This window comes from Lithobates pipiens, unplaced genomic scaffold (genome assembly GCF_037356315.1).
Source record: "Lithobates pipiens isolate NorthernLeopardFrog02 unplaced genomic scaffold, aLitPip1_a1.2 Scaffold_18, whole genome shotgun sequence".
Classification (NCBI taxonomy): Eukaryota; Metazoa; Chordata; class Amphibia; order Anura; family Ranidae; genus Lithobates; species Lithobates pipiens.
Genome location: NW_027507758.1, coordinates 172,430,710 through 172,452,897, shown reverse-complemented (window position 1 = coordinate 172,452,897; position 22,188 = coordinate 172,430,710). Strand labels below are relative to the sequence as shown.

The following is a 22,188-nucleotide window of genomic DNA, read 5'->3' as shown; positions in this document are numbered from 1 at the left end:
AATTTTATATTTTTATTATAATCCTAAATATTTTTTTGCACAGCTCCTCTGTGCAGTCATATGACCTCCCTCTGCTATTTGGCTGACATCAATGGGGAATCTCAGCCCCTCCTACTGCTCTTCTTAGATTGAGGAAGGAGAGCAGAAGGAGATCACAAAACTGCACAGAGGAGCTGTGAAAAAAATTATTTAGCATTATAATTTAAAAAAAAAAACACACACACACACACACACACACACACACACACTGCACTTTATATCTTGCTAAAACAGAGACGATACAAGTAATTGTGTTATGTGACTTTACAACCTCTTTAACTATTTGCGAGATTGGCCAAAAAACATATACATAGATCTAGTGGTATTGAAACCTGAAAAGCACCGGTGCCTGTGAAGTTTAGGGCATCACCATATCACAAATTAGATCAGCAGGACCATCATTATATGTCGGGAAATCTAGGGATTTTCTATGGTGCCAGTGAAAAATATTTTTGGGGGTATATGTTCTCCATAGAATAAATAGCTGAGAAACCTTCAGTTTATTTGCTAGTTTGTTAGTTACTTATTTTTAAATATTTTAATCCAAACGTCTTAAAAACAGACATGTGGGCTTAACTTTCCAATGAGAGAAAAAAAAATGTTTTTATTCTTGCAGGGTTACTACTGGTAATAAGGCAAAATGTATACATATGAGCATGTATTTCCATAGATTTCTGATTCCTGGGAATAAGCTTATCACATAGAATACATGCTGGAACATGGAGTACACGCCCAATTGGTTGTATCACGGCTGTCTAACATTTCAATGAATGAATTTTTAATAATGCTCTTTACAAGCTTGTAAACAAGGGTGGGGGAGCAGGCAACAGTAGACTTTAAAGAGATGGCTCCATTAGACACAAAGTCGCTTTAAATGTAAGGTGCTATTTCAGCAATTAAATAAAATATCTACATCTTTAATAGACTGCAAGCAACATAATGCGTTGGGAAGCAGTTCACACAACAGAGAGAGTGCCCAATAATTCCTAATCTTTTAATTGTTCAAAACTGATGCCTTGAGGTCTCTTAAATGTTAGTGGTCACAATGCCATTGCCATTGTCAGGAAGGAAAAATGTAGGTCCATCAGTGCTAGTTTCTTTCTGAAAGTAGTAGTTCCCCCGCTGTCTCTGGATTCACTACTTCTAATTACAGTCCTGGAACAAGTATGCACTAATTGTCCGCAAAAGTAAGAATTCCTAATACCTCTCCACTTGATCTCAGTGGTATTAAACCAAAAACCAACAATGTAATATATTGCAGCTTACTAGACATTAGATGTGATGGCTACATTCGTTTTCTTTTTTAGGGTTTTTTCCTTCTGTTTTCATGATGGCAATCTGGCCAGTAGCACAATTCCATTGCTACAGCGATAAAGTGGATGAAGGAGCAACAGAGACAGCAGCATTGCTAATCTGGGGGGGGGGGGGGGGGTAGTGTTATATGTACTAGCAAATTTTGATGCACCAACCAAATGAAGCCAAACTCCAGCTAACACTCTTTAAGCAATTACAGCAACAGGTTCTTTATTTTATTTTTACTTTCGGGATAAAGGCTTTACGTAAATTAATAAAATGTGATCATTGTAAGCCCACCTGTCAGTGTTAAATGGTTTGTCTCAACCCTCTACTGTTATATCTGCAGGACAGCTTGTTCTGTTGAAAAATAACAGACTTGCAGGGCTATGTAAATTTAGGACTGATTGGACAAAAAAAAAAAAAAAAATCATTGGCACATGAAATAGCTTCAATATATGTATGTCAAATGTGTGTTTTTCTGTTTGCCTGTAGTTCAGCTTTAGGCCTCATGTACACTGGACGTTTTTACAGCTGCCGTCAATACTCTGCAGCATGTTATCCTATGAGTCCATGCACACATAGACTGTTATCAGCAGTTTTTGGCAGGGGCGTTTCTGGCTGGAACCACTCCCCTCCCCCCCCCTCGCCAGAACTATTGGGTTTTGAGAGGCATTTTTCAGCTCTAAACAGCTTAAAAATGCCAAAAACGCTGAAAAACATGGCTACGCTGCGGTTATCAGCGTTTTTGAACCATAAACTTTTATGGGAGTATAGTTTTGCTTAAAAACGCTGAAAAAGCGCTAGTGCAAAAATGCTATAAAACTCACTCTACAGCTTTCTATAGCTAAAGTTACTGGCTTTTTTTATAACATTCAGTGTGTATGAGGCCTAAAAGCAAACCTGTGTTTTGTCCATGCAGGGCAAAGCAAGACATTTGCTTTCATTCCCATAATCCTACTGCTCAGTATAGCTGGCAGAAGCAAAGGAAATAATACCAACGACTTCTGGATATGGAATATAATTTATGTGGCTCATTCCACTGTGCTGAGAAAATTAGCAAGATGAAAATTTGTCATATCAGGAGAGTCCATATCCTTGTGTAGGCTAGTTTATGGATGTGTATCAATAAAGGTATATAAATATATAAAACACATTTTATTTGATCAGCTAACTATGATGCATACAAATATTTCACATTTACTATTGTCAGTCATCTAGCACGTCTCTGGGACCCTAAAGCGACTCTGTCCCTCAAATAGAAATGCCAGAAGTTCTATTTTAGCGACGGAGTTGATTTAATAGTGTTGCTGACAAAAACAGCCTGTTTACAGAGCAAAATACATGTAGCTCAGATTACACAAACAGCTGAATGCTTTGGAGAGGTGATGTATTTTTCCATCCCTCCGTCCGTCAACCTGCTGTGTACACACTGTAGTGAATTTCATTTGTATACAGAGAGTCTGAAAGTCAAAAGCTAATACTGCTTTTACTAGCCTCTATTTCTTCTCTTAAGGGCTGTACACACAGGTCTAACATTGAAGGGGCATGACCGAGAAAGCTCTGCTGATGGCATCCGTGTGTGTTCTGGCCGGGGGTCTTTAGAGAGACTTAACTAGGACTACTTTTTGCTTCCTAGAACCACTACACATGAGCTGGTAAACTGTAACCTTCTCTGCCAGGTGCTAGAAGGTTACCTTATCAGTGTGCTTTGGCTCCCTCATTGACCAATCAGAAGGCAAGATCAGGGAGGTCACCCTCCTGGCTTTGCAATATGGCAGGGATGCATGAATCACAAAAGTGCTGTTTATTCATATTTCTGAATTAATAGGCTTTCTTTAAGAAAACAAATAAGGTTTGTTAGAAAAATAATGATTAAAGTTACATTTATAGGCCAAACAAACCGATGCTGGAACACTGAGATGCTTCCCCTATCCTCACGAGTATAAAAGCACTCACGAAGCAGAACTTGAGCTGGCCAAGTATAATGGCAAGTCTCCCATTCTGCTCAGCTTTGTCAGTTGTCATCACACTGCAGTTTACGATGATCCTCCACAAAGCAGTCTGGGAAAGCGTGCCAGCAGTACAAGAGCCTGCTCCTTATATATTACAAAGTCGCATAGCTGAGGAATGAGCAGACACACTGTCATTTCTAAGAAATGCTGGTATTCTCTAATTATGAAGACAGTGGGGGATCAGTCTGCTGAGGATTAACAGAGCACGAGGAGTGAAATGAGCTGAGAATGAGGATTACAACAGAAGAGGTTGTCTGAAGTTTAAGGAGAGAAAAGTCTGCTATTGTAAAATGTAGAAATTTTTACAGCAAAAGTAGATTTTGGGCTGGATTCCCATTCCCATTGAATAACAGGGTTTCTCACTCACAGGGTTTCTCAGGTAATGACCTAACCGCTAAGGCCGTTTGGTGAACTGATGCACTACAGCAATTCTGAATGAAAGACCCAAGTACCGAAAAGGTGGGTTGTGTTTAGTGTACACATTGCAAGGTTGGATTTTCATTAATGACTAGTGTATACCTTTAAAATGAATATACAGTATATCATGTTAGTACTAGAGGTCGACCGATATATCGGCGGATATTTGGCGTTTTTTAATTAATCAGCATCGGCCGATTGTGCTGTTAAAAAAGGCTGATATCTTCAGCGCGACTTGCAAATGACTTCAGTAATAGAAGTCAATGCAAGTTGCCTGAAGACGTCAGTGAAGCGACTTGTTTACTCTCTGGGCAGTCTGCCAAGAAAAGAGCAAAGAGATACAATGTTTACACTTCTGAATGAATTCAACTCTTTGTGTAGAGTTCTCAGTTTAACCATTTAAAGACTAAATCTTTTCTGACACTTGATGCTTACAAATAAAAATCCTGTATTTTCTGCTAGAAAATCACGTAGAATCCCCAAAACTTATATATATATATATATATATATATATATATATATATATATATATTTTTTTTTAGCAGAGATCCTAGGGAATAAAATAGCGGTTGTTGCAATATTTTACGTAACACGGTATTTGCGCAGCGGTCTTTCAAACGCAATTTTTTGGGAAAAAATACACTCATGATTTTTAAAAAATAGAATAAAACAGTAAGGTTAGCCCATTTTTTTTTCATCCAAAAGTTTTGATTACCTGTTTTTGTGTATTTAATATATATATATATATATATATATATATATATATATATATATATATATATATATATATATATATATATATATTTTTTTTTTTTTTTTTTTTATCTAAATTATACATACAAGTGAACTGACTGGATGTTTGTTTTGTTTAATAAATGTTTAAATGTAAGACATTTTCTGTATTACTTAAGGCTGCTTTCACACTGGAGCGGGCAGGCGTTGATGGTAAAACGCTGCAAGTTTTAGCGGCGCTTTACTGTCATTTTAGCAGCGCTATTCGGCTGCTAGCGGAGCACTTATAATCCAGCTAGTGGCCGAGGAAGGGGTTAGATGTGCCCGTGAAGCGCCGCTGCCAAATCGCATTGCAGGTGCTTCGGCAGTGGTGCCCATTCATTTCAATGGGAAGGAGTGGTGGAGGAGCGGTATACACCACTCCAAAGATGCTGCTTGCAGGACTTTTTTTTAATGTCCTGCCAGCGCATCGCCTCAGTGGGAAAGCACCCGGGCTTCCACACAGACTGCAGGGGAGCCGCTTTGCAGGCACTTTAAATGTCCTATTTTTAGCCCAAAAGCACCTAGAAAACACCCCAGTGTGAAAGGAGTCTAACTGTTAGATTTTATGAGATGAAGGGGAAAAAAAATATAGGCCTAACATATCGGCCCAAAAAAAATCGGCATCATATATCTACCATCGGCCGCGGTGATTTCTAAATATCGGCAAGAGAAAAACCCATATCGGACGACCTCTAGTTAGTACTAATAATTACCTGTTGTTTTGTGAAAGGTATGTCCTCACATGCTCCCTTGTATCTCCTAGGAAGAGTCTCCACCTCATGGATATCATCCAGGGTTACTTCATGGGGAAGGACCTCAAAAAGGGATGTTAGGTACATAAGTATGGATTTCTTATCAGGTAGTGGCACTGCCACATCTGTATAGGAAACAAAAGTGAGAATATTTTAGAGACAGACTGAAAAGAATATGCTTTTCATACCTGAAGCACTGAATTATATGGCATGTGTCACCCACATCACATTATCTTCACATAACTGTCTGACTGATGAGAGAGATACAGTACATTTCTAAGATTTCAAAACTAGAATTGAAAATGTGATCCTTCGCTTATTCACAAACTATACTCAAGCTGTTTTACAGGTTATTTTATATTACTTTCTCAGCCTCAAAGATACCCATATACATTCAATGACATTCATTTTTTATTACATAATGTATTTTTCTTCCTGGATGACTGACTTTTTAGTGTATATTCCCCACTTTAATTCCTGCACATGTATATAATTACTGGAGCACAGCAATTCTTACATTTCTGAAATTGGCCTATTGATTTAGCCAAGCAATACATATGTTGGTTTTTATTTTCAGATACAAAAAAAAGCGTTATTGATGATGATATTGATGAGATTTTATTTTCCATGTAGTTTCTAGATAAAGATGTAACACACCTAAATCTGTTTTTTTTTTTTTTTCTACTTTGACCAATATAAGTTTTAAATCAACTAGTGTAATGAAGATAGAAATAATATTTTTTTTTGCCAATGATTTGTCCTGTTAAGAATGATCATTACGATTCTACAAAGTATGGAGTTTTTCAAAAAATAAAATAAAGGCTGTTTTTTATTTTAATGCAACAACAAATAAATTAAATTAAAAGTTGGGAAAAATCAAACATTTATGTTTAAAATGGAAATTAGAAATCACGCAGTAAAATAATAGCTATAGGAGAAGGAAAAAGTTAAATGGGGCTGATTCGGCTTAACTAAGGTTTAAAGGGGTTCTGCACTCATAATCAAACATTTGCCCATTCTGTTGCCTCTAGTTCATATATTTCATAATGCGCGAGATCTCGGCTGTAATAACCCAAATCACGCGAGATGTCGGCTGTAGCACCCGAAATCTCGCGAGATGTCGGGTGCATTAGCCGCAATGTCTCCTGGGATTACTTCAACGAGATCCCAGGAGACAGTGCGGGCTTCAGCAGGAAATGACGCTGATCCCCGCAAGAGACCGCCCATCGCCGCAGGGGTTTAAAATAAATTACTACAGATTACAAAAGGTAGGTGAATCCAAAAAAAAAAACAGGTGGCATTATGAAATATATGAACTAGAGGCAACAGAATGGGCAAATGTTTGATTATGAGTGCAGAACCCCTTTAATAAAGTGCTAATTGTAAGGTGGCTTTAACTGACTGATCAAAGGTCAATGTTTTAATCTGCACATAAATGAGACAGAGTAAATACAATGTAACAATCATTTTCTTACATTGTAGTTATCATTAAAGGTTGAGAACACTGAAGCTGCTGCTGTGAAATAGAACAAACTCCAGTTAACAGCCAGGACTTACAGCATTAGCGGCTAGGGGAGAGGTGGCAAATGGAGAGAAATGGGTTGCTACCGTAGGTAAACATATACCGATCCTTTAGTAAATCAAACCCAATGTCTCTCCACTGAGTAACCACTGAACACCTTCCAATGACAGAAATATTGTCATATTCCTTCTACAAGTGACACCAACAATGGAAAAAAAATGTCTTCCTCTCCCTAACAATTCAGCATATTCTTCACCCTACTGACATGGGTAATAGGACATTTTGGAAATGTTGCTACCATTGACAACAACATTAGAGTATTCTTACAGTAAACCTATGAGCAAAACTTTTTTTTTTTTCATTCTGGATAGCATAAGGGAGGGTTGTAACTCCTCCTTGCCACCTGCGTCCCATTGGGGGGGTTTCCCTTAATTTTCTATTCCACAGCCAAAACCAGGAAAGAAGAGAAATTCCTCCAAAGTAAGGGAATGACTGGTCACCAGAACTACTGCCCCCGTTGGAAGCTTTTCCCTCTATTTTTGTTCTGGCAACAACCCAAATTTCACTTTCCCTCTCAGTGATAATTGTACAAAAGACAAATAGAGAGGAAATAATCTCCCTAACGGGGGAGCAGACAGTGTTAATAACTGTATAGGTCCCTCTTCACTCTATCCAAAACTAAAAAAAGCTTTACTTTTAGTTACACTTTAATCCCACTAACACAAAGGCCATATTTTTTTACCCTACTGACATAGTCTTTCTCCCTTTGACTAATGAAGCTGGAGCATTCTTTCTCCCACTGATCACCAACATGATGAAGATTTCCACTGCTGCCCATGGCTTGTCATTGTGATGTGCTGTGTTTTCCACACGCTCCCCTCCTTTTTCAAGTCTCAAAGAGGAGGAAGCATACGTATGTGTATCCTCCTTGGAGAGGTCTTCTGCCTCACTTAAGCTGGTCATGCATGGGTCTGTTTGTTTGTTTGTTTTTTCATTCAATCAGCGGGTTGAACAAAAAAACTGACCGGATTCCCCCACTGACACATATGATGTGGATGTAGGAATCCTTCATGTGTAATTGTAATCTGACAGCAGGGAGATTCCCTTACCATCAGAACACACAGCTGAAGTCTATTGCCTGCGGTGCTGATCTAACAGAAATATACTGACAGGTCAGTTGAACAGAAGTCGATCGGTAGATTGGCTTCTGTTGAACCCCAGAAGCTACACATGGATCAAAATTTGGGGCGATCCCTGCTGAGCTGGCTGAATTTTCAATCCATGTGCGGCCAGCTTTACCAAAAGGCAATGGCACAGTAAATGAAGGCTATACTTTTTAGTGAGGGCACAGACAGAAATAAAACCTGGTTGGTTCTAACTCTTTCCCAGGGGGTTTATAAAAACTGGCTGAAATTTCCCTGTAGGCACAGGAATTCACTTTTACTTTCTACAACATGCCGAAAAGCTTCTGCAAATAAAATGCCTATGATCTTTCTTTAGCACCTTCTCATTTAGTTTTCACTCTCACATTCTTTTCTGTGTCTGTCATACCCTTGATAAAGCTAATCCGGCACGATACAACAACAGATCTACCAAATTCTATCCCAAGACTGGAATTTAACAAAGGTCCTTCACCAGAGTATATTTCTTCTAAGTAACACATTTTTACCCAGAAGCACAAAACCCACAAGAGAATGAATGTAGCTGAAAAGCCAAGAGCTGTTCTGTATGTAAAAATACTGCTCATCCAACAAGAAAATAGAGATAAGAAGAGGCGGTGCAGTTGACATGCATTGCAATAAAATTCCAGAACACTTCTGCAACATTACCTTCAGGGTCAAGCAGCTTTTCAATTCCCAAGTGCTTTTTTGCTATGCTGAAGGCATGATCCAGTCTTTCAAGTATAGAGAGCCTGGTAACTTTTTCCCAGCTAAACAAGTCAGGTCTGAAATAAATATAAGCATTAGCATAATAAGCATTAACACAATACATACAAAATTAGAAAGCCAATGAGTACATAAAAAAAAACTTTTTAAACACACATATATATATATATTTTAAAAAAGCAAAGAAAGCAATCAGAGAAACTCTATTTGCTCTCTATTACTTTTTTTTATATTAGCGGCATTGTAATTTAGTGGCAGCTGATTTGCAGCAAACATGGGAATTTCACATACAGTCTAATTTAGTAAATCAAGAGTCATTATATGAAAATGTGGTTTATATTTCTAAATTCATCCTCACTGTGTATTCTTAGCAAGTGTACATTTTGAGGTATTATTGTAAAATTCACCTAAAAGTTATATTTGATGTGCCTTTTCCCACAAACTTTATATCAAAATTGTACAATCAGCCTTACTGCCAAATGGCTGCTGAAAAATTAAAAGGATAAGCTATCAAGAGCAGAGTGCTCAACAAATCTAAGCCCTTGTACACACGGTCGGAGAATCCGTCGGAATGTGTCCTATCGGACTGTGTCGTCGGATAATCCGACTGTGTGTGGTATGCATCGGACTGATTCCGTCCGAATATCCGTTGGACCCAATTTTCCAACATGTTGGAAATATTTCCCGACCAACTGGTTCGGTCGGACATACTCCGATCATGTGTAGCGAATTTTGATCGGACCAAGTGCCACGCATGCTCAGATCAAATTCCTACATCAAAGCTATTGGCTACTAGCCTGAATGTAGTCCCATCGTAATGAAATTACGTCATCACGTTCTGAAAGATCGGATTTTTTGACAACTTAGTCCGACCGTGTGTATGCAACCGTTTCGGACACAATCCGTTGGACTAAATCCGACGGATTTGGTTGGCAGAATCTCCGACCGTGTGTACAGGGGCTAACAGGTCTGATCATGCCTGATGACTTTCACTAAAAGCAGCAGCAAAAAACAATTACTGCACTGCACAATATTGAGTGGGCTAAGCAGTAAAAAACAACTGTTTGCAGATTCTTTACAGAAGATGAGAGTGAAATCCACACTGCTTCTACAAATGTGTGCATAAATCCTTAAAGTAGTATTAAAGCCTAATGCCGCATACACACGATCGGATTTTCAGACGGGAAATGTTGGACGTGAGCTTGTTGGCGGTAAGTCCGTCCGCTTGTATGCTCCATCGGACATTTGTTGTTGGACTTTCTGCCAACAAATGTTTTCTAGAATGTTCTCAAATTTTCTGCCAACAAGTGTGTGTTGTCCGACTTTCCGATCGTATGTACACAAGTCCGTCGGACAAAAGTCCAAAGTACAAACACGCATGCTCGGAAGCAGAGGCGGTCAGTCTTGTAAACTAATGGAGAATTAACATTCGTGACGTGGCAAATTATGAAATCTCCAAATGCAGCGCACAATTCTCTTGTTCTTTAATGGGATAATAATGAAGCTGCTTTGCTGGCGATACTGATGGAGTTATTGCAAACTAATTTTCAAAGGCTTTATTTTCTAGTGATATCAAGACTCATATTATTATGTTTTTTGTTTTTTTATTTGTGCATTAAAAAAAAGGGGGACTAAAGCCAACCACAGATGGATTGAATCTCAGCCAGTTCTGCAAAGACCAACCATGATTCGATCCATCTATGGGCAGGCTGGTTGTACTAAAGTCGATCCATCGATTGACTTCAGTACAAGCAGACTGTACATTTTTTTGCATGCAATCATTGCTGACTGCCTGCCGGTAGAACACAACAGTGCTGCAGGAGTGATTCCACACACAGTCAGTGTTGATGGTGGAATCTTGCCATTTTCTTTCCTTGCACCCATGGTGCAAGAAAAGAAAATGGTATGTTTTATGGCTTGTCTAACCGTGATGCATAGGAGGTTTGGGCAGTAATTACAATACAAATCGACTGGGTTTTGGCTGTCCCAGGGCATTCCACATGGAAGCAGAGGTGACATGCAAGCACCATTTTAAAGTACATGCCCCTTTGGAATAAATTTTCTCGCCACAGTTTTTCTTGAATTCTTTCATAGTACATTTTTTTCTAAACAAATCATAGTACAAAATGTTCATTACTGCTAGTGTATTTATATGATGTCTGGTGTACTCCCTACTGTAATGCCTGGTACACATGTTAAGTTTATTTCCTTCAACCCAGTGGGCAGAACGAAAAAACTGAGCAGGACCCCATACTAACTATGCAATGTTTTACAGCAATCTCCCCCCACTGTGCTACTGTGTTCTGACAGAGGGACCGCCCCCCACCAGAACACAAGGGTCAACACTTGCAAGCCATTGGCTGCAAGCGCTGATGGGAAGGCCGACCAGCTACTGGTTTTCCAGCATGCTCGTTCGACAGAAGCCAGTCGTGAGATTGGCTTCTGTCGGACAAGCAGCTGTACACACAGGCCGAAAGTCAGATGCGTATTAAAGCGTTTGTTAACCCCAGAAAAAAAAAATTATCATGTTCCTTTAAAGTATTTTATACAGCACATTGCTTGTGCTGTGTCATTTGGACCCCTGTAACACCGAAAAAACCTGGCTGATCCTGACAGTTTCTGCCCTCCCCTATGTAAACTGACCACGGTGCATCATGGGTGCTGAGCCCTGACACCGTGGTCAGTCGGTCATCTGCAGCCTGCTGTCCTATGTCTGTGTCCTCCTCTGTCATCCTCCCCTCTCTGCCTGTCAGCTAGTATCAGGGCCGCCCCCCTCACTGGTATCATAACATATATTTGTTGCTACAATCCTCTCTGCAATATTAAATGATGTGCCACACTGCATGCGTTTTCTAAAATATCCACCACTAAATACCTTAATCTATAGCTGCGGTCAGCAGTCACGTGAGCGGTCGTCTCTCTTCTCTTCTCCTGTCCTCCTCCCGGCTGACATCAGTGGGGGTTTTTCAGCCCCGCCCACTTTCCTGTCAGCTCGAGAGAAAAGAGACGGTAGGACACGTTAGCGCCGATTGGCGCTATAAAATAAGGTTACTTAGCGGTTATTTACTATTACAGTGAGGATGGTAAAAACAGCACCAAGTGGGTTAAGAACTACTTTAATGTAGCAGCTGATTTCGGACAATATTAGGCCTGTGTGTACGGGGATTAATGCATCACAGAAAATGCTACTCCTTTAAATGTTAAAGTGTATGTAAATATTTACTTTGAACTCCTTTTAATTGCTCCTTTTTTGGTCTGTTAAAAACATAATTAAACGGATTCTGGTATCAAATACCTGTTGATTATATCAAACATTTTGAGCTGCCCTGTACACAGGAAGGAGTCTAATTACCCCTCCCAGTACTTATCTTGGATACAGAACAATCAGTTCCTGTGTTGAGGAGATGAGAAGAGTAGAGGTCGACCGATATGGGTTTTTCTCTGGCTGATGCCAATGTCGATTTCTGTGACTGATATTTTAGGCCAATTTTTTCATTTTTTGGCAGGTGGCACTGATTGGCACTGGTTGGCACTGACAGGTGGCACTGACTGGCACTTGGCACTGATTGTCACTGGCAGGTGATACAGATTGACATTGTTAGCACTGGTTGGCACTGGCAGGTGGCACTGGCAGGTGGCACAGATGGCACTGGCAGGTGGCACTGGTTGGCACTGACAGATGGCACTGGTTGGCACTGGTCTGCACTGGCAGGTGGCACTGGTTGGCACAGATTGGCACTGGCGGGTAGCACTGATTGGCACTGGCTGACACTGGCAAGTGGCACAGATTGGCACTGGTTGGCTCTGGTCTGCACTGGCAGTTTGCACTGATTGGCACTGGCAGGTGGCACTGATTGGCAATGGCAGGCAATGGCAGAGGCTGGCACTGGCAGGTGGCACTGGCAGGTGGCACTGATTGGCAATGATTGGCACTGGCAGGCGGCACTGTTTGGCACTGGCAGGCGGCACTGGCAGGTTTCACACTGAGCCAATATAGTTTAACTGTGTGAAATTGACAAATGTAACTGAATGCAGAGAGAGACCAGTTGTCAAAATTCAGCGGTGATGTGGCTGGGACCCTGGCATGGGCAGGACCCAGCAGCTATCAAACACCAGCCAATGATTGGGCTGCTCAAGAAAGAGGTGTGGCCACATACAAGTAGCGGCCTGCACACGGTGCGGTCAGTGTTAATAGATCGAATTTGCATAATAATCGTCCAATGCCGATTTCTTAAAAGAGGCCAAATATTGTCCGATATATCGGTGGACCTCTATAGAAGAAGGTAGTAGAATTCAGTTGTTTAGCAAAAGCCAACTAGGCAAGGCTAACATAATGATGTCCACAAAAACGCTGTGCTGTGTCAGCCTGAAATAGAAATTTAGGAGAGCAAAGTGCAATTCTACCAATTCCACAATATGTTTTTGTACTTGCAGGGTCTTAAAAGTGTAAAAACATAAGAAAAGGTTCATGTATTACAGGTGTGTACAACATACAGCATCTCACAAAAGTGAGTACACCCCTCACATTTTTGTAAATAATTTATTATATCTTTTCATGTGACAACACTGAAGAAATGTCACTTTGCTACAATGCAATATAGTGAGTGTACAGCTTGTATAACAGTGTAAATTTACTGTCCGCTCAAAATATCTCAACACACAGCCATTAATGTCTAAACCGCTGGCAACAAAAGTGAGTACACCCCTAAGTGAAAATGTCCAAATTGGGTCCACAGTGTCATTATTTTGTGTAGCCACCATTATTTTCCAGAACTGCCTTAACCCTCTTGGGCACGGAGTTCACCAGAGCTTCACAGATTACCACTGGTGTCCTCTTCTACTCTTCTACTCCTCCATGACGACATCATGGAGCTGGTGGATGTTAGAGACCTTGCGCTCCTCCACCTTTCCGTTTTAGTATGCCCCACAGATTCTCATTAGGGTTTTGGTCTATTGACATGCTTGGCCAGTTCATCACCTTTACCCTCAGCTTCTTTAGCAGGCAGTGGTTCTCTTGTAGGTATGTTTGGGGTCATTATCATGTTGGAATATTGCCCTGCGGCCCAGTCTCTGAAGATGGGGATCATGCTCCACTTCAGTATGTCACAGTACATGTTGACATTCATGGTTGAGCACTCATGCAGCCACAGACCATGAAACTCCCACTACCACACACATGCTTGACACCATCTGAATCAAATAAGTTTATCTTGGGCTCATCAGACCACAGGACATGGCTCCAGTAGTTATCCCTTAGTCTGCTTGTCTTCAGCAAATTGCAGGCTTTCTTATGCATCATCTTTAGAAGAGGCTTCCTTCTGGGACAACAGCCATGCAGACCAATTTGGTGCAGTGTGCAGCGTATGGTCTGAGCACTGACAGGCTGAAACCCCACCCCTTCAACCTCTGCAGCAATGCTGGCAGCACTAATACATTTATTTCCCAAAGACAACCTCTGGATATGACGCTGAGCATGTGCACTCAACTTCTTTGGTCGACCATGGTGAGGCCTATTCTGAGTGAAATCTGTCCTGTTAAACCGCTGTCTGGTCTTGGACACCATGCTGCAGCTCAGTTTCAGGGTCTTGGCAATCTTCTTATAGGCTAAGCCTTCTTTATGTAGAGCAAAAAAAAGAATGTTAAGATCCTCCAGTTCTTTGCCATGAGGTGCCATGTTGAACTTCCAGTGACCAGTATGAGAGAGTGAAACGATAACACCAAATTTAACACAGCTGCTCCCCATTCACACCTGGGACCTTGTAACACTAAAGAGTTACATGACATCGGGGAGGGAAAATGGCTAATTGGGAAAAATTTGGACATTTTCACCTAGGGGTGTACTCACTTTTGTTGTCAGCGGTTTAGACATTAATGACTGTGTGTTGAGTTATTTTGAGGGGACAGCAAGTTTACACGGTTATACAGGCTGTACACTCACTACTTTACATTGTAGCAAAGTGTAATTTCTTCAGTGTTGTCACATGAAAAGATATAATAAAAGATTTACCAAAATGTGAGGGGTGTACTCACTTTTGTGAGACACTGTATATTATTTTTAAAATTTTGCCTTGACATAGACTTTAACCACTAGGTGACCAGCTCACGACGATGTACATTGGCACACTGGCACGGCTGGACAAATGGGCGTACAGGTACGTCCCCTTTAAAATCACAGCATTGTGGGCACAGCATTGTGTACTCCGTGACCATGCCCGCGGACTCGATGTCCACTGGGGGCCCGCAATCGTGTCACAGAGCAGAAGAACGGGGAGCTGCCTTTGTAAACAAGGTATTTCCCCATTCTGCCTAGTGACATGACAGGGATCTACTGCTCTCTGTGATCGGGAGCAGTGATCGCTGTCATGTCAGTAGAAGCCCCCCCCCCCCACAGTTAGAACACCTCCCTAGGACACACTTAACCCCTTGATTGCCCCCTAATGTTTAACCCCTTCACTACCAGTGTCATTTACACCGTAATAAGTGCATTTTTATAACACTGATTGCTGTATAAATGAGAATGGTCCCAAAATGGTGTCAAAAGTGTCCGATGTGTCCGCCATAATGTCACAGTCATGATAAAAATTGCAGATTGCCGTCATTGCTAATAAAAAAAAATAATTATAAAAATGCCATAAATCTATCCCCTATTTTGTAGATGCTATAACTTTTGTCAAAACCAATCAATATATGCTTATTACGATTTTTTACCAAAAATATGTAGAAGAATACATATCGGCCTAAACTGAGAAAGAAATTAGTTTTTTTATATATTTTTGGGGGATATTTATTATAGAAAAAAGTAAAAAATATTCCTTTTTTTTTTTTTTCAATTGTCACTCTTTTTTTTGTTTATAGCGCAAAAAATAAAACCGCAAAGGTGATTAAATACCATCAAAATGTGTCATGGTACTGTGACTAAGGCTGAGTGAGTCTTAAGAGCTAGGTGGCTTGGTATTTATTTGATTTTTTTCTGGAGAAGAACCCGTGTGGGAAATCCAAACATATATGAACTTTCATTTTGATACTTTTATTAAAAGTGTGCTACCACGCCCTAAAACCTGAAATTGCTGTGTGCTGTGAACTCACTGAAAAATGCATCTACAACTGAGCTAGACATCCTCCATATTACATTAGGTAGTGTTAAGCTTCATTTTGTCAACTAGAAAGTTTATTAAGAGCCATAATGAATCTCATATGAATCACAACTTGATATAAATAATTTGAGGCCAGTGTCCAAAAATTGGGAGATTCCCCCAACTTCTAGTTCCAGTGACAAAAGTGGAGAACATAAAGAGAAAATAAATTTCTTTCTCAGTTTCGGCTGATATGTATTCTTCTACATATTTTTGGTAAAAAAATCGCGATAAGCGTATACTGATTGGTTTGCTCAAAAGTTATAGCGTCTACAAAATAGGGGATAGATTTATGGCATTTTTATTATTATTATTTTTTTTTTAGTAGTAATGGCGGCAATCTGCGATTTTTATCATGACTGTGACATTCTGGCGGACACATCGGACACTTTTGACTTCGGATCGGCTGTTGGAGCCGCCGCCATTTCTGGGGAGGGAACCCGGCAGTGAAGCCTTTTGGCTTCACAGCCGGCTGCCTACTGCGCATGCGCGCTGCACTTTCTAATTGGTCCGGCAGTGAAGGAAGGAGGAGGGGCTGAACTTCCGAGAGACCGGCCTGTGGCCCCGTCTCCCGGAAGTGGGGAACAATACCAAAAACAGGTATGTGACCCTCCCCCCTGAAAGGTGCATTTTTTATATATTTTTTTTAAGATATTTATTATAGCAAAATGTAAAAAATATTGTTTTTTTTTTTTTTCAAAATTGTCACTCGTTTTTTTGTTTATAGCGCAAAAAATAAAAACTGCAAAGGTGATTAAATACCATCAAAAGAAAGCTCTAATCGTGGGAAAAAAAGGACGATCTGCTTCCTACTAAGTAGTACTGTTCAGACACTGTACACCATTGATCCTTTCTCCCAGTACAATACCATGTAAAGCCCCTTGCTGATGTTTATTTAGATGTAATGTAGAGCGTAAGGACAAAGAGGTTAGATGGGTATGAGGTATAAGATGAATGACACAAATATTAGGCCGCGTACACACGGGCGGACTGTTCGTCCAACTTTGTCCGCTGAACAGTGTTTGGGCGGACAGTCCGCTCGTGTGTGGGCTTTCAGCGGACAGTTTCAGCGGACAGTTTGACGAACAAGGTTTTTCGGAAATTCCGTAAAACTGTCCGCTGAAACCTTGTTTCAGCGAACAGTCCGCTCGTGTGTAGGCTTGTTCGTCAAACAAAGTTGCGCGCATGCTCAGAAAGGATTTTCACGCCGAAAGCTATAATGCAGTGTATAGGACGTCGTATTTTTCGTCCCGTCGTACGTGCCGTTCACGTCATCGCGCACGGTTTCAGCAAACTGTTCGTCCGTCGTGTGTGGCCATGTCCGTCCATGCTAAGTTTGAGCAGACTGTTTGCCGAAACTGTTTGACGGACAAAGTTGGGCGAACAGTCCGCGCGTGTGTACGCGGCCTTAGAGTGTACAAAGTTACACGTCTAAAGTGATGACATGACCTACCTGTGCCTGTGCAGCAGACCATTGAAGGCCAGACCATCTGTCCAACTGGTGGTGAAGTTTAGCACATTGACTTCATCATAAGGTCTTGTTGAATTCCTAACCCAGCTCAAAAGAATCTTCTCGCTGTTTGTTTGCTGGAGTTCTGACATAATTTTCTTCATGACATCTTTCACCTGGCAAAAGAACAGTTAAAAAAGTTACAGACGCCAAGATGGAATTGCTTTCGAATGCTTTGGCTTACTGCATTGTGTAGCTGAATGAAAATGCTGTCAAAAACAAAGCCATTTTTTAGAATTTGATCTCAAAGTTGTAGCAGCATTTTAATTTTACTTAAAAAGAACCTGCCACAAGGGAAAAATGGAGGCTTCCATAGCTGACCTATCTTTAAAGGAATGTAAGTGTATTAGCTGTCATGTTGTAGCTTTGGCGTTAAGACTAGTTGCATCACTGACCCAGAACATGTATAGAGATAAAGTCCCGTAAAACTAATTTTGATAGTTATTCACAACATTCTTGTGATGGGTATGTGACTCAAAATTGCTGAAGTCAGACCCAATCACATGTCCAATGTTTTTAGAAGGAGGCCGGCAATGACAGCCCTCATACTTCTCTCATGACAGAGTCACTTTAACGTTCCTTTTATAATTTGTTGGACCCGTTTCTAAATCCACCCTCTACTTGATTTACTCTCAATCACGGCCTGTTGTTTTATCATTCACTGAAATCTGGTAAGATTTCTACACCATAGTGAGAAACCAAATAATGAATTATCCTAGCCACTTTTCTTTTCAGAAATACAAAAACTTTGCTACTAAAGTGTGTACAAAAAGCATTTTTATTTAATTTTGTTTGCATCAGTCAAGACATTGGTTATGATGATGATGGTTATTTCTCCATTGTCCTTTGGTTATTAGGAAGCACAGCATACTTAGATAAAACCTGAGACTTTAAACCCAGGTTCACACTGAGCCGCGGGAATTAAGTCGTACGAATTCAGCTGAACTCAGTCCCGATTTCACCGCAATTTTAGAGACATCTGTGCAGGTTTCTACATAGATGTCAATGTAAATCCCAGCCTGAAATTGCAAAAAGTAGTACAGAAACTACTTTTTGAAATTGGTGCGGTGCCGCAAATGCATTGTCGCACCGATTAGGATGATGCCATTGCCAGCAATTGCCGCTGATCTGACATGAGATTTGACTTGTCAAATTGCATGTCAAATCGTACCAATGTGAACCTGGGCTAATAAACAAAATAGCAATAACATGCAATTTGAGTACTAAGGACAAGTGTTGGCTATGCCAGCTGTCATTTCCTGACCTCTTCCATAGAGCACTGCATGTTCTAAAGGCAGAAAAGTTGCTTTTATTGGCTGGCCTGTGAGTAAACAGATTCTCAATATGGTAAAGGCCTGATATAGTTGGATTTATAGCTGACAACCCAAGTTCTCCAGGAACTGAAACTTTCATCTTTTAAAGAAAACATATCATGAAAAATGTGGACTGTCATTACTGCACTCCTTCGAAAATGCTAGTTGCCCAACTGTAATGTTGATCTGTTGCTTTCAATGCTTTCTACCTAATATTCAGGTCAGGATGATTTTTTACTTTACTCTTTACTCTTTACTTTACTGCATACTTGCTGGGTCAGTAATTCAGAAAGTCATCCAGAGGTTTGGGATGATATCCAGGTAACTAGAATGTTCAGAAGGTGGTCAGGAAAAGTAGCTAGCAATTTTATCTAATAACAGGTTTTCTGAATGAGTTGCGATGGAAACTATCTTCACGAATATTAATAATTTATTACGTAAATAATATTTATATAGTGCTGTTCCTTGGAAACCTCTTAACACAGATACACTTTTCACAATACACTCCAAGGACTTTGGACTAGCTATAAAATATGTAAATGATGCACGTTATCGGTGAGAACTGTCCCTTTGCACCAACTTAAATTATGTATGTATGAGACCAAATCGGACTTCTCAGGAAACGTATGTGCGTTAATGACTGTACATAGATTTTCAGACTCAGATTATACTATGATTTTTTGATTGACAGCTTTAACAATGCATGGCTTCCCTACTTTACAGGGAAATACATGTAATGCCATTGGCAAACCCTTCTTAAAATTCTAGTTTGTCTGTTTGTCAATCTGATTTGCTGGTTTTATTAACTACTGGTTCATGTGCAACAAGTATGCATAGCAGAAGGTCTGAATTCACCAGCTGCATATTTTTTTTTTTAATATTTGTGATTTAATAAATATTAAATTTTTACGATTGGAAAAGAAATACACCACAGCAAAAAAAATATATAACTATTGGGTTACATGATAAGGATAGGAGAAATAATTCTGCAAAAGAGTTTTAAGCAGTAGGCATGTAATGTGACTAACGTGAAAAAACAAAGAATTTAAGTTTTGTTTTTTGTTTTTTTTAACTTGTTCTTAATTTGATTCATTCAGCTTGCACCTCAAGTGTTTCTTCTGTAGTTATTTGTAAGGAGGGTTGCTATTGAAATATACAATGAAGTTGTTAAAGTTTTGGCAAATACAGTCCCACTGCCTGTAGTTTATCGGAGCCTCGGGATACACTAATCACCCAGTGTCTGGCCAGAATTGTTTCCACCAGCTCCAACCCTGGATAAAAGTACCCGTCCACAAAAAGAAGAAACCGGACAAAGCAATTGTCATCCATCACTACTTATTCCATACTTAAAAAAATCTGACTTTGCTTTAGATTTTTGATTCAACAGACTATTATAAATCAGGGCTTGACAAATTTGCTTAGAATCTAGGAGCCAGCTGAAATAGTTAGGAGCCAGTTTTTTAAATCCTCTGCCCAGCGCCCAGATCTGCATGTCTGGGGCATCTGGCAATAAGAATTGCTCATGCCTGATGCCGAAAAAAGAACAATATAAAAAAAAAAAAAAAATTAAAAATCAACTTTTGTTTTGTTTGTTATAAGATTTTGCAAATACCGGTAAGTATTTTTTCTCCTTCACTGATGTGCTCTGATAGGCTGCACTAATGGGCACTTATGGGATGGCACTGATGAGCACTGATGGGCTGCACTGATGAGGCGGCATTGAGGTTGGAACTGATGGGCACCAATAGGCAGCACTGAGATGCCACTGATTGGAACTGACAGGTGGTACTGATAGGCAGCACTGATAGGCTTCACTGAGGTGGAACTGATGGGCACTGACAGGAGGCACTAATGGGCACTGATATGTGGCACCGATAGGCAGCACTGGCAGGTGGCACTGGTTGGCACTGGAAGATGGCACTGGATGGCACTAATTGGCACTGGCACGTGGCACTAATTGGCATTGGCAAGTGGCACTGGTTGGCATTGGCAGATGGCACTGGTTGGCAATGGCAGGTTTCACAGCCGATAGTATAACTGTGTGAAACTGAATGCTCTCTGCAGCATTGCGGTGTGTGAAACTGCATGGAGAGAGAGAGAGGATCTGACAAATTATGTGTGATGTCGGAGGTGGGCGGGACCCGGGGAGGGCAGGACCCAGCAGCTATCCCGCTAATGACATACACGTAGTGGCCCGCCCAGATCCCATCCCACTGGCTGGTGTTGGATAGCTGTGTCCCGCCCACTCCCGACATCCAACCTCAATTTTAACACCTCCTCTCTCTCTCTCCATACAGTTTCACACACCACGGCGCTGCTCTGCCAACAGAGTGTGGAGAAAGGAGGAGGACCCTCTTGCAAACAAGTGATTTCTGTAGCTCTCAATGAGACTTCTGCACCAGTCAATAGATAGTTTGCCACCCTCTTTTTGAGCAAGCTGCTCCAGCTGTCTGAGGTTTGAAGGGTGCCTTCTTCAAACTAAATGTTTTGGCTCTTTCCATAGATGTTTGGTAGGATTCAGATCAATGCTCTTAAAAGGCCACTTCAGAAATAGTCCAATGTTTTTTTTCTTTGATAGAACAAAACTGATGGTTTGCAATTCCTTAATAGCCTTGGGATTTCATTGCGCCCTGCACAGATTCAAGGCTCTGTATGCCAGATGCAAGAAAGCAACCCCAGACATGACTGGGCCTCCTGCATGTTTTAAGAAATTCTCTCCATTCATACTTTCTTTGCTTTAGTCTTTGACTTGCCAAAAGCATTTAGATATACCTGAGACAATTGCATTTAAATGTATCACAGTTCTAGAGGAGTAAATCATTATTTTAATGAGCTGTATAGTGTACCAACAAATGTGTCCATGTTGGTATGCATCCTTCAAGAAGTCTGCAGGTGATGCTAACTGGCAGATTGCATCATTACGTGATATGTCATATTCCTTTATTCAAAACATATATGTCTCTATTTAGATTAGCATGCAGATCAAGCTGTCAAGCAAAAGTGACCGTCATAGCAATTTGGACAAACTACAACATTGATAGGTGTGTTTACAGCTATTACTTTGTCTCAAAGTTGTCAGCGTCACTTTTGCTGTACGTTTTAACCACATATAGTACATGCATCCTCCAAAAAAACATACACATTCATTTAAAAACTCCTATTCTTGTTAAACAAATTAAAGTAAATACAAAAGCAGCACAGAGCTTGAAATAAAGAGGCAGCTTGAATCAACGCATAGGCATATCATACAGCAAAAATACACAATTTTCCCCTGAAAGCATACTGCACTGGGTTGCTTCTGAACCAATGTACATAAATCCTTGAAGTGTTTGCAACCACATTTGGTGAGTATATCTTAAAGAAAATGAAGGGGGAAGAGCAAAGTAGAGGTGGATTATTTTTATTGAAAATAACCCAAATGATGTAGGAGGCAGAATATGGAAACTGTAAGTAATGGGTTGAGTAAAACAGGCTAAAATTGTGCAAACCTTAGCATGGAAATGACCAGCTATGGATTACATCTGGTAATATTTG

The 22,188-nt window shown here is 40.4% G+C and overlaps 1 protein-coding gene across 8 annotated transcripts in view; it reads right to left on the bottom strand.

Annotated features, from left to right (window-relative positions):
- UTRN (utrophin) overlaps positions 1–22,188 on the bottom strand; it is a 945,243-nt gene that overhangs the window by 721,562 nt on the left and 201,493 nt on the right. For all 8 annotated transcript variants that reach the window (XM_077486405.1, XM_077486408.1, XM_077486406.1 and 5 more), the window contains 3 exons: positions 17,285–17,457; positions 8,642–8,757; positions 5,252–5,415 (listed from right to left, as the gene is read on the bottom strand). In XM_077486405.1, the coding sequence (XP_077342531.1) occupies positions 5,252–5,415; positions 8,642–8,757; positions 17,285–17,457 (453 nt within the window). The remainder of the gene's footprint in view (positions 1–5,251; positions 5,416–8,641; positions 8,758–17,284; positions 17,458–22,188) is intronic.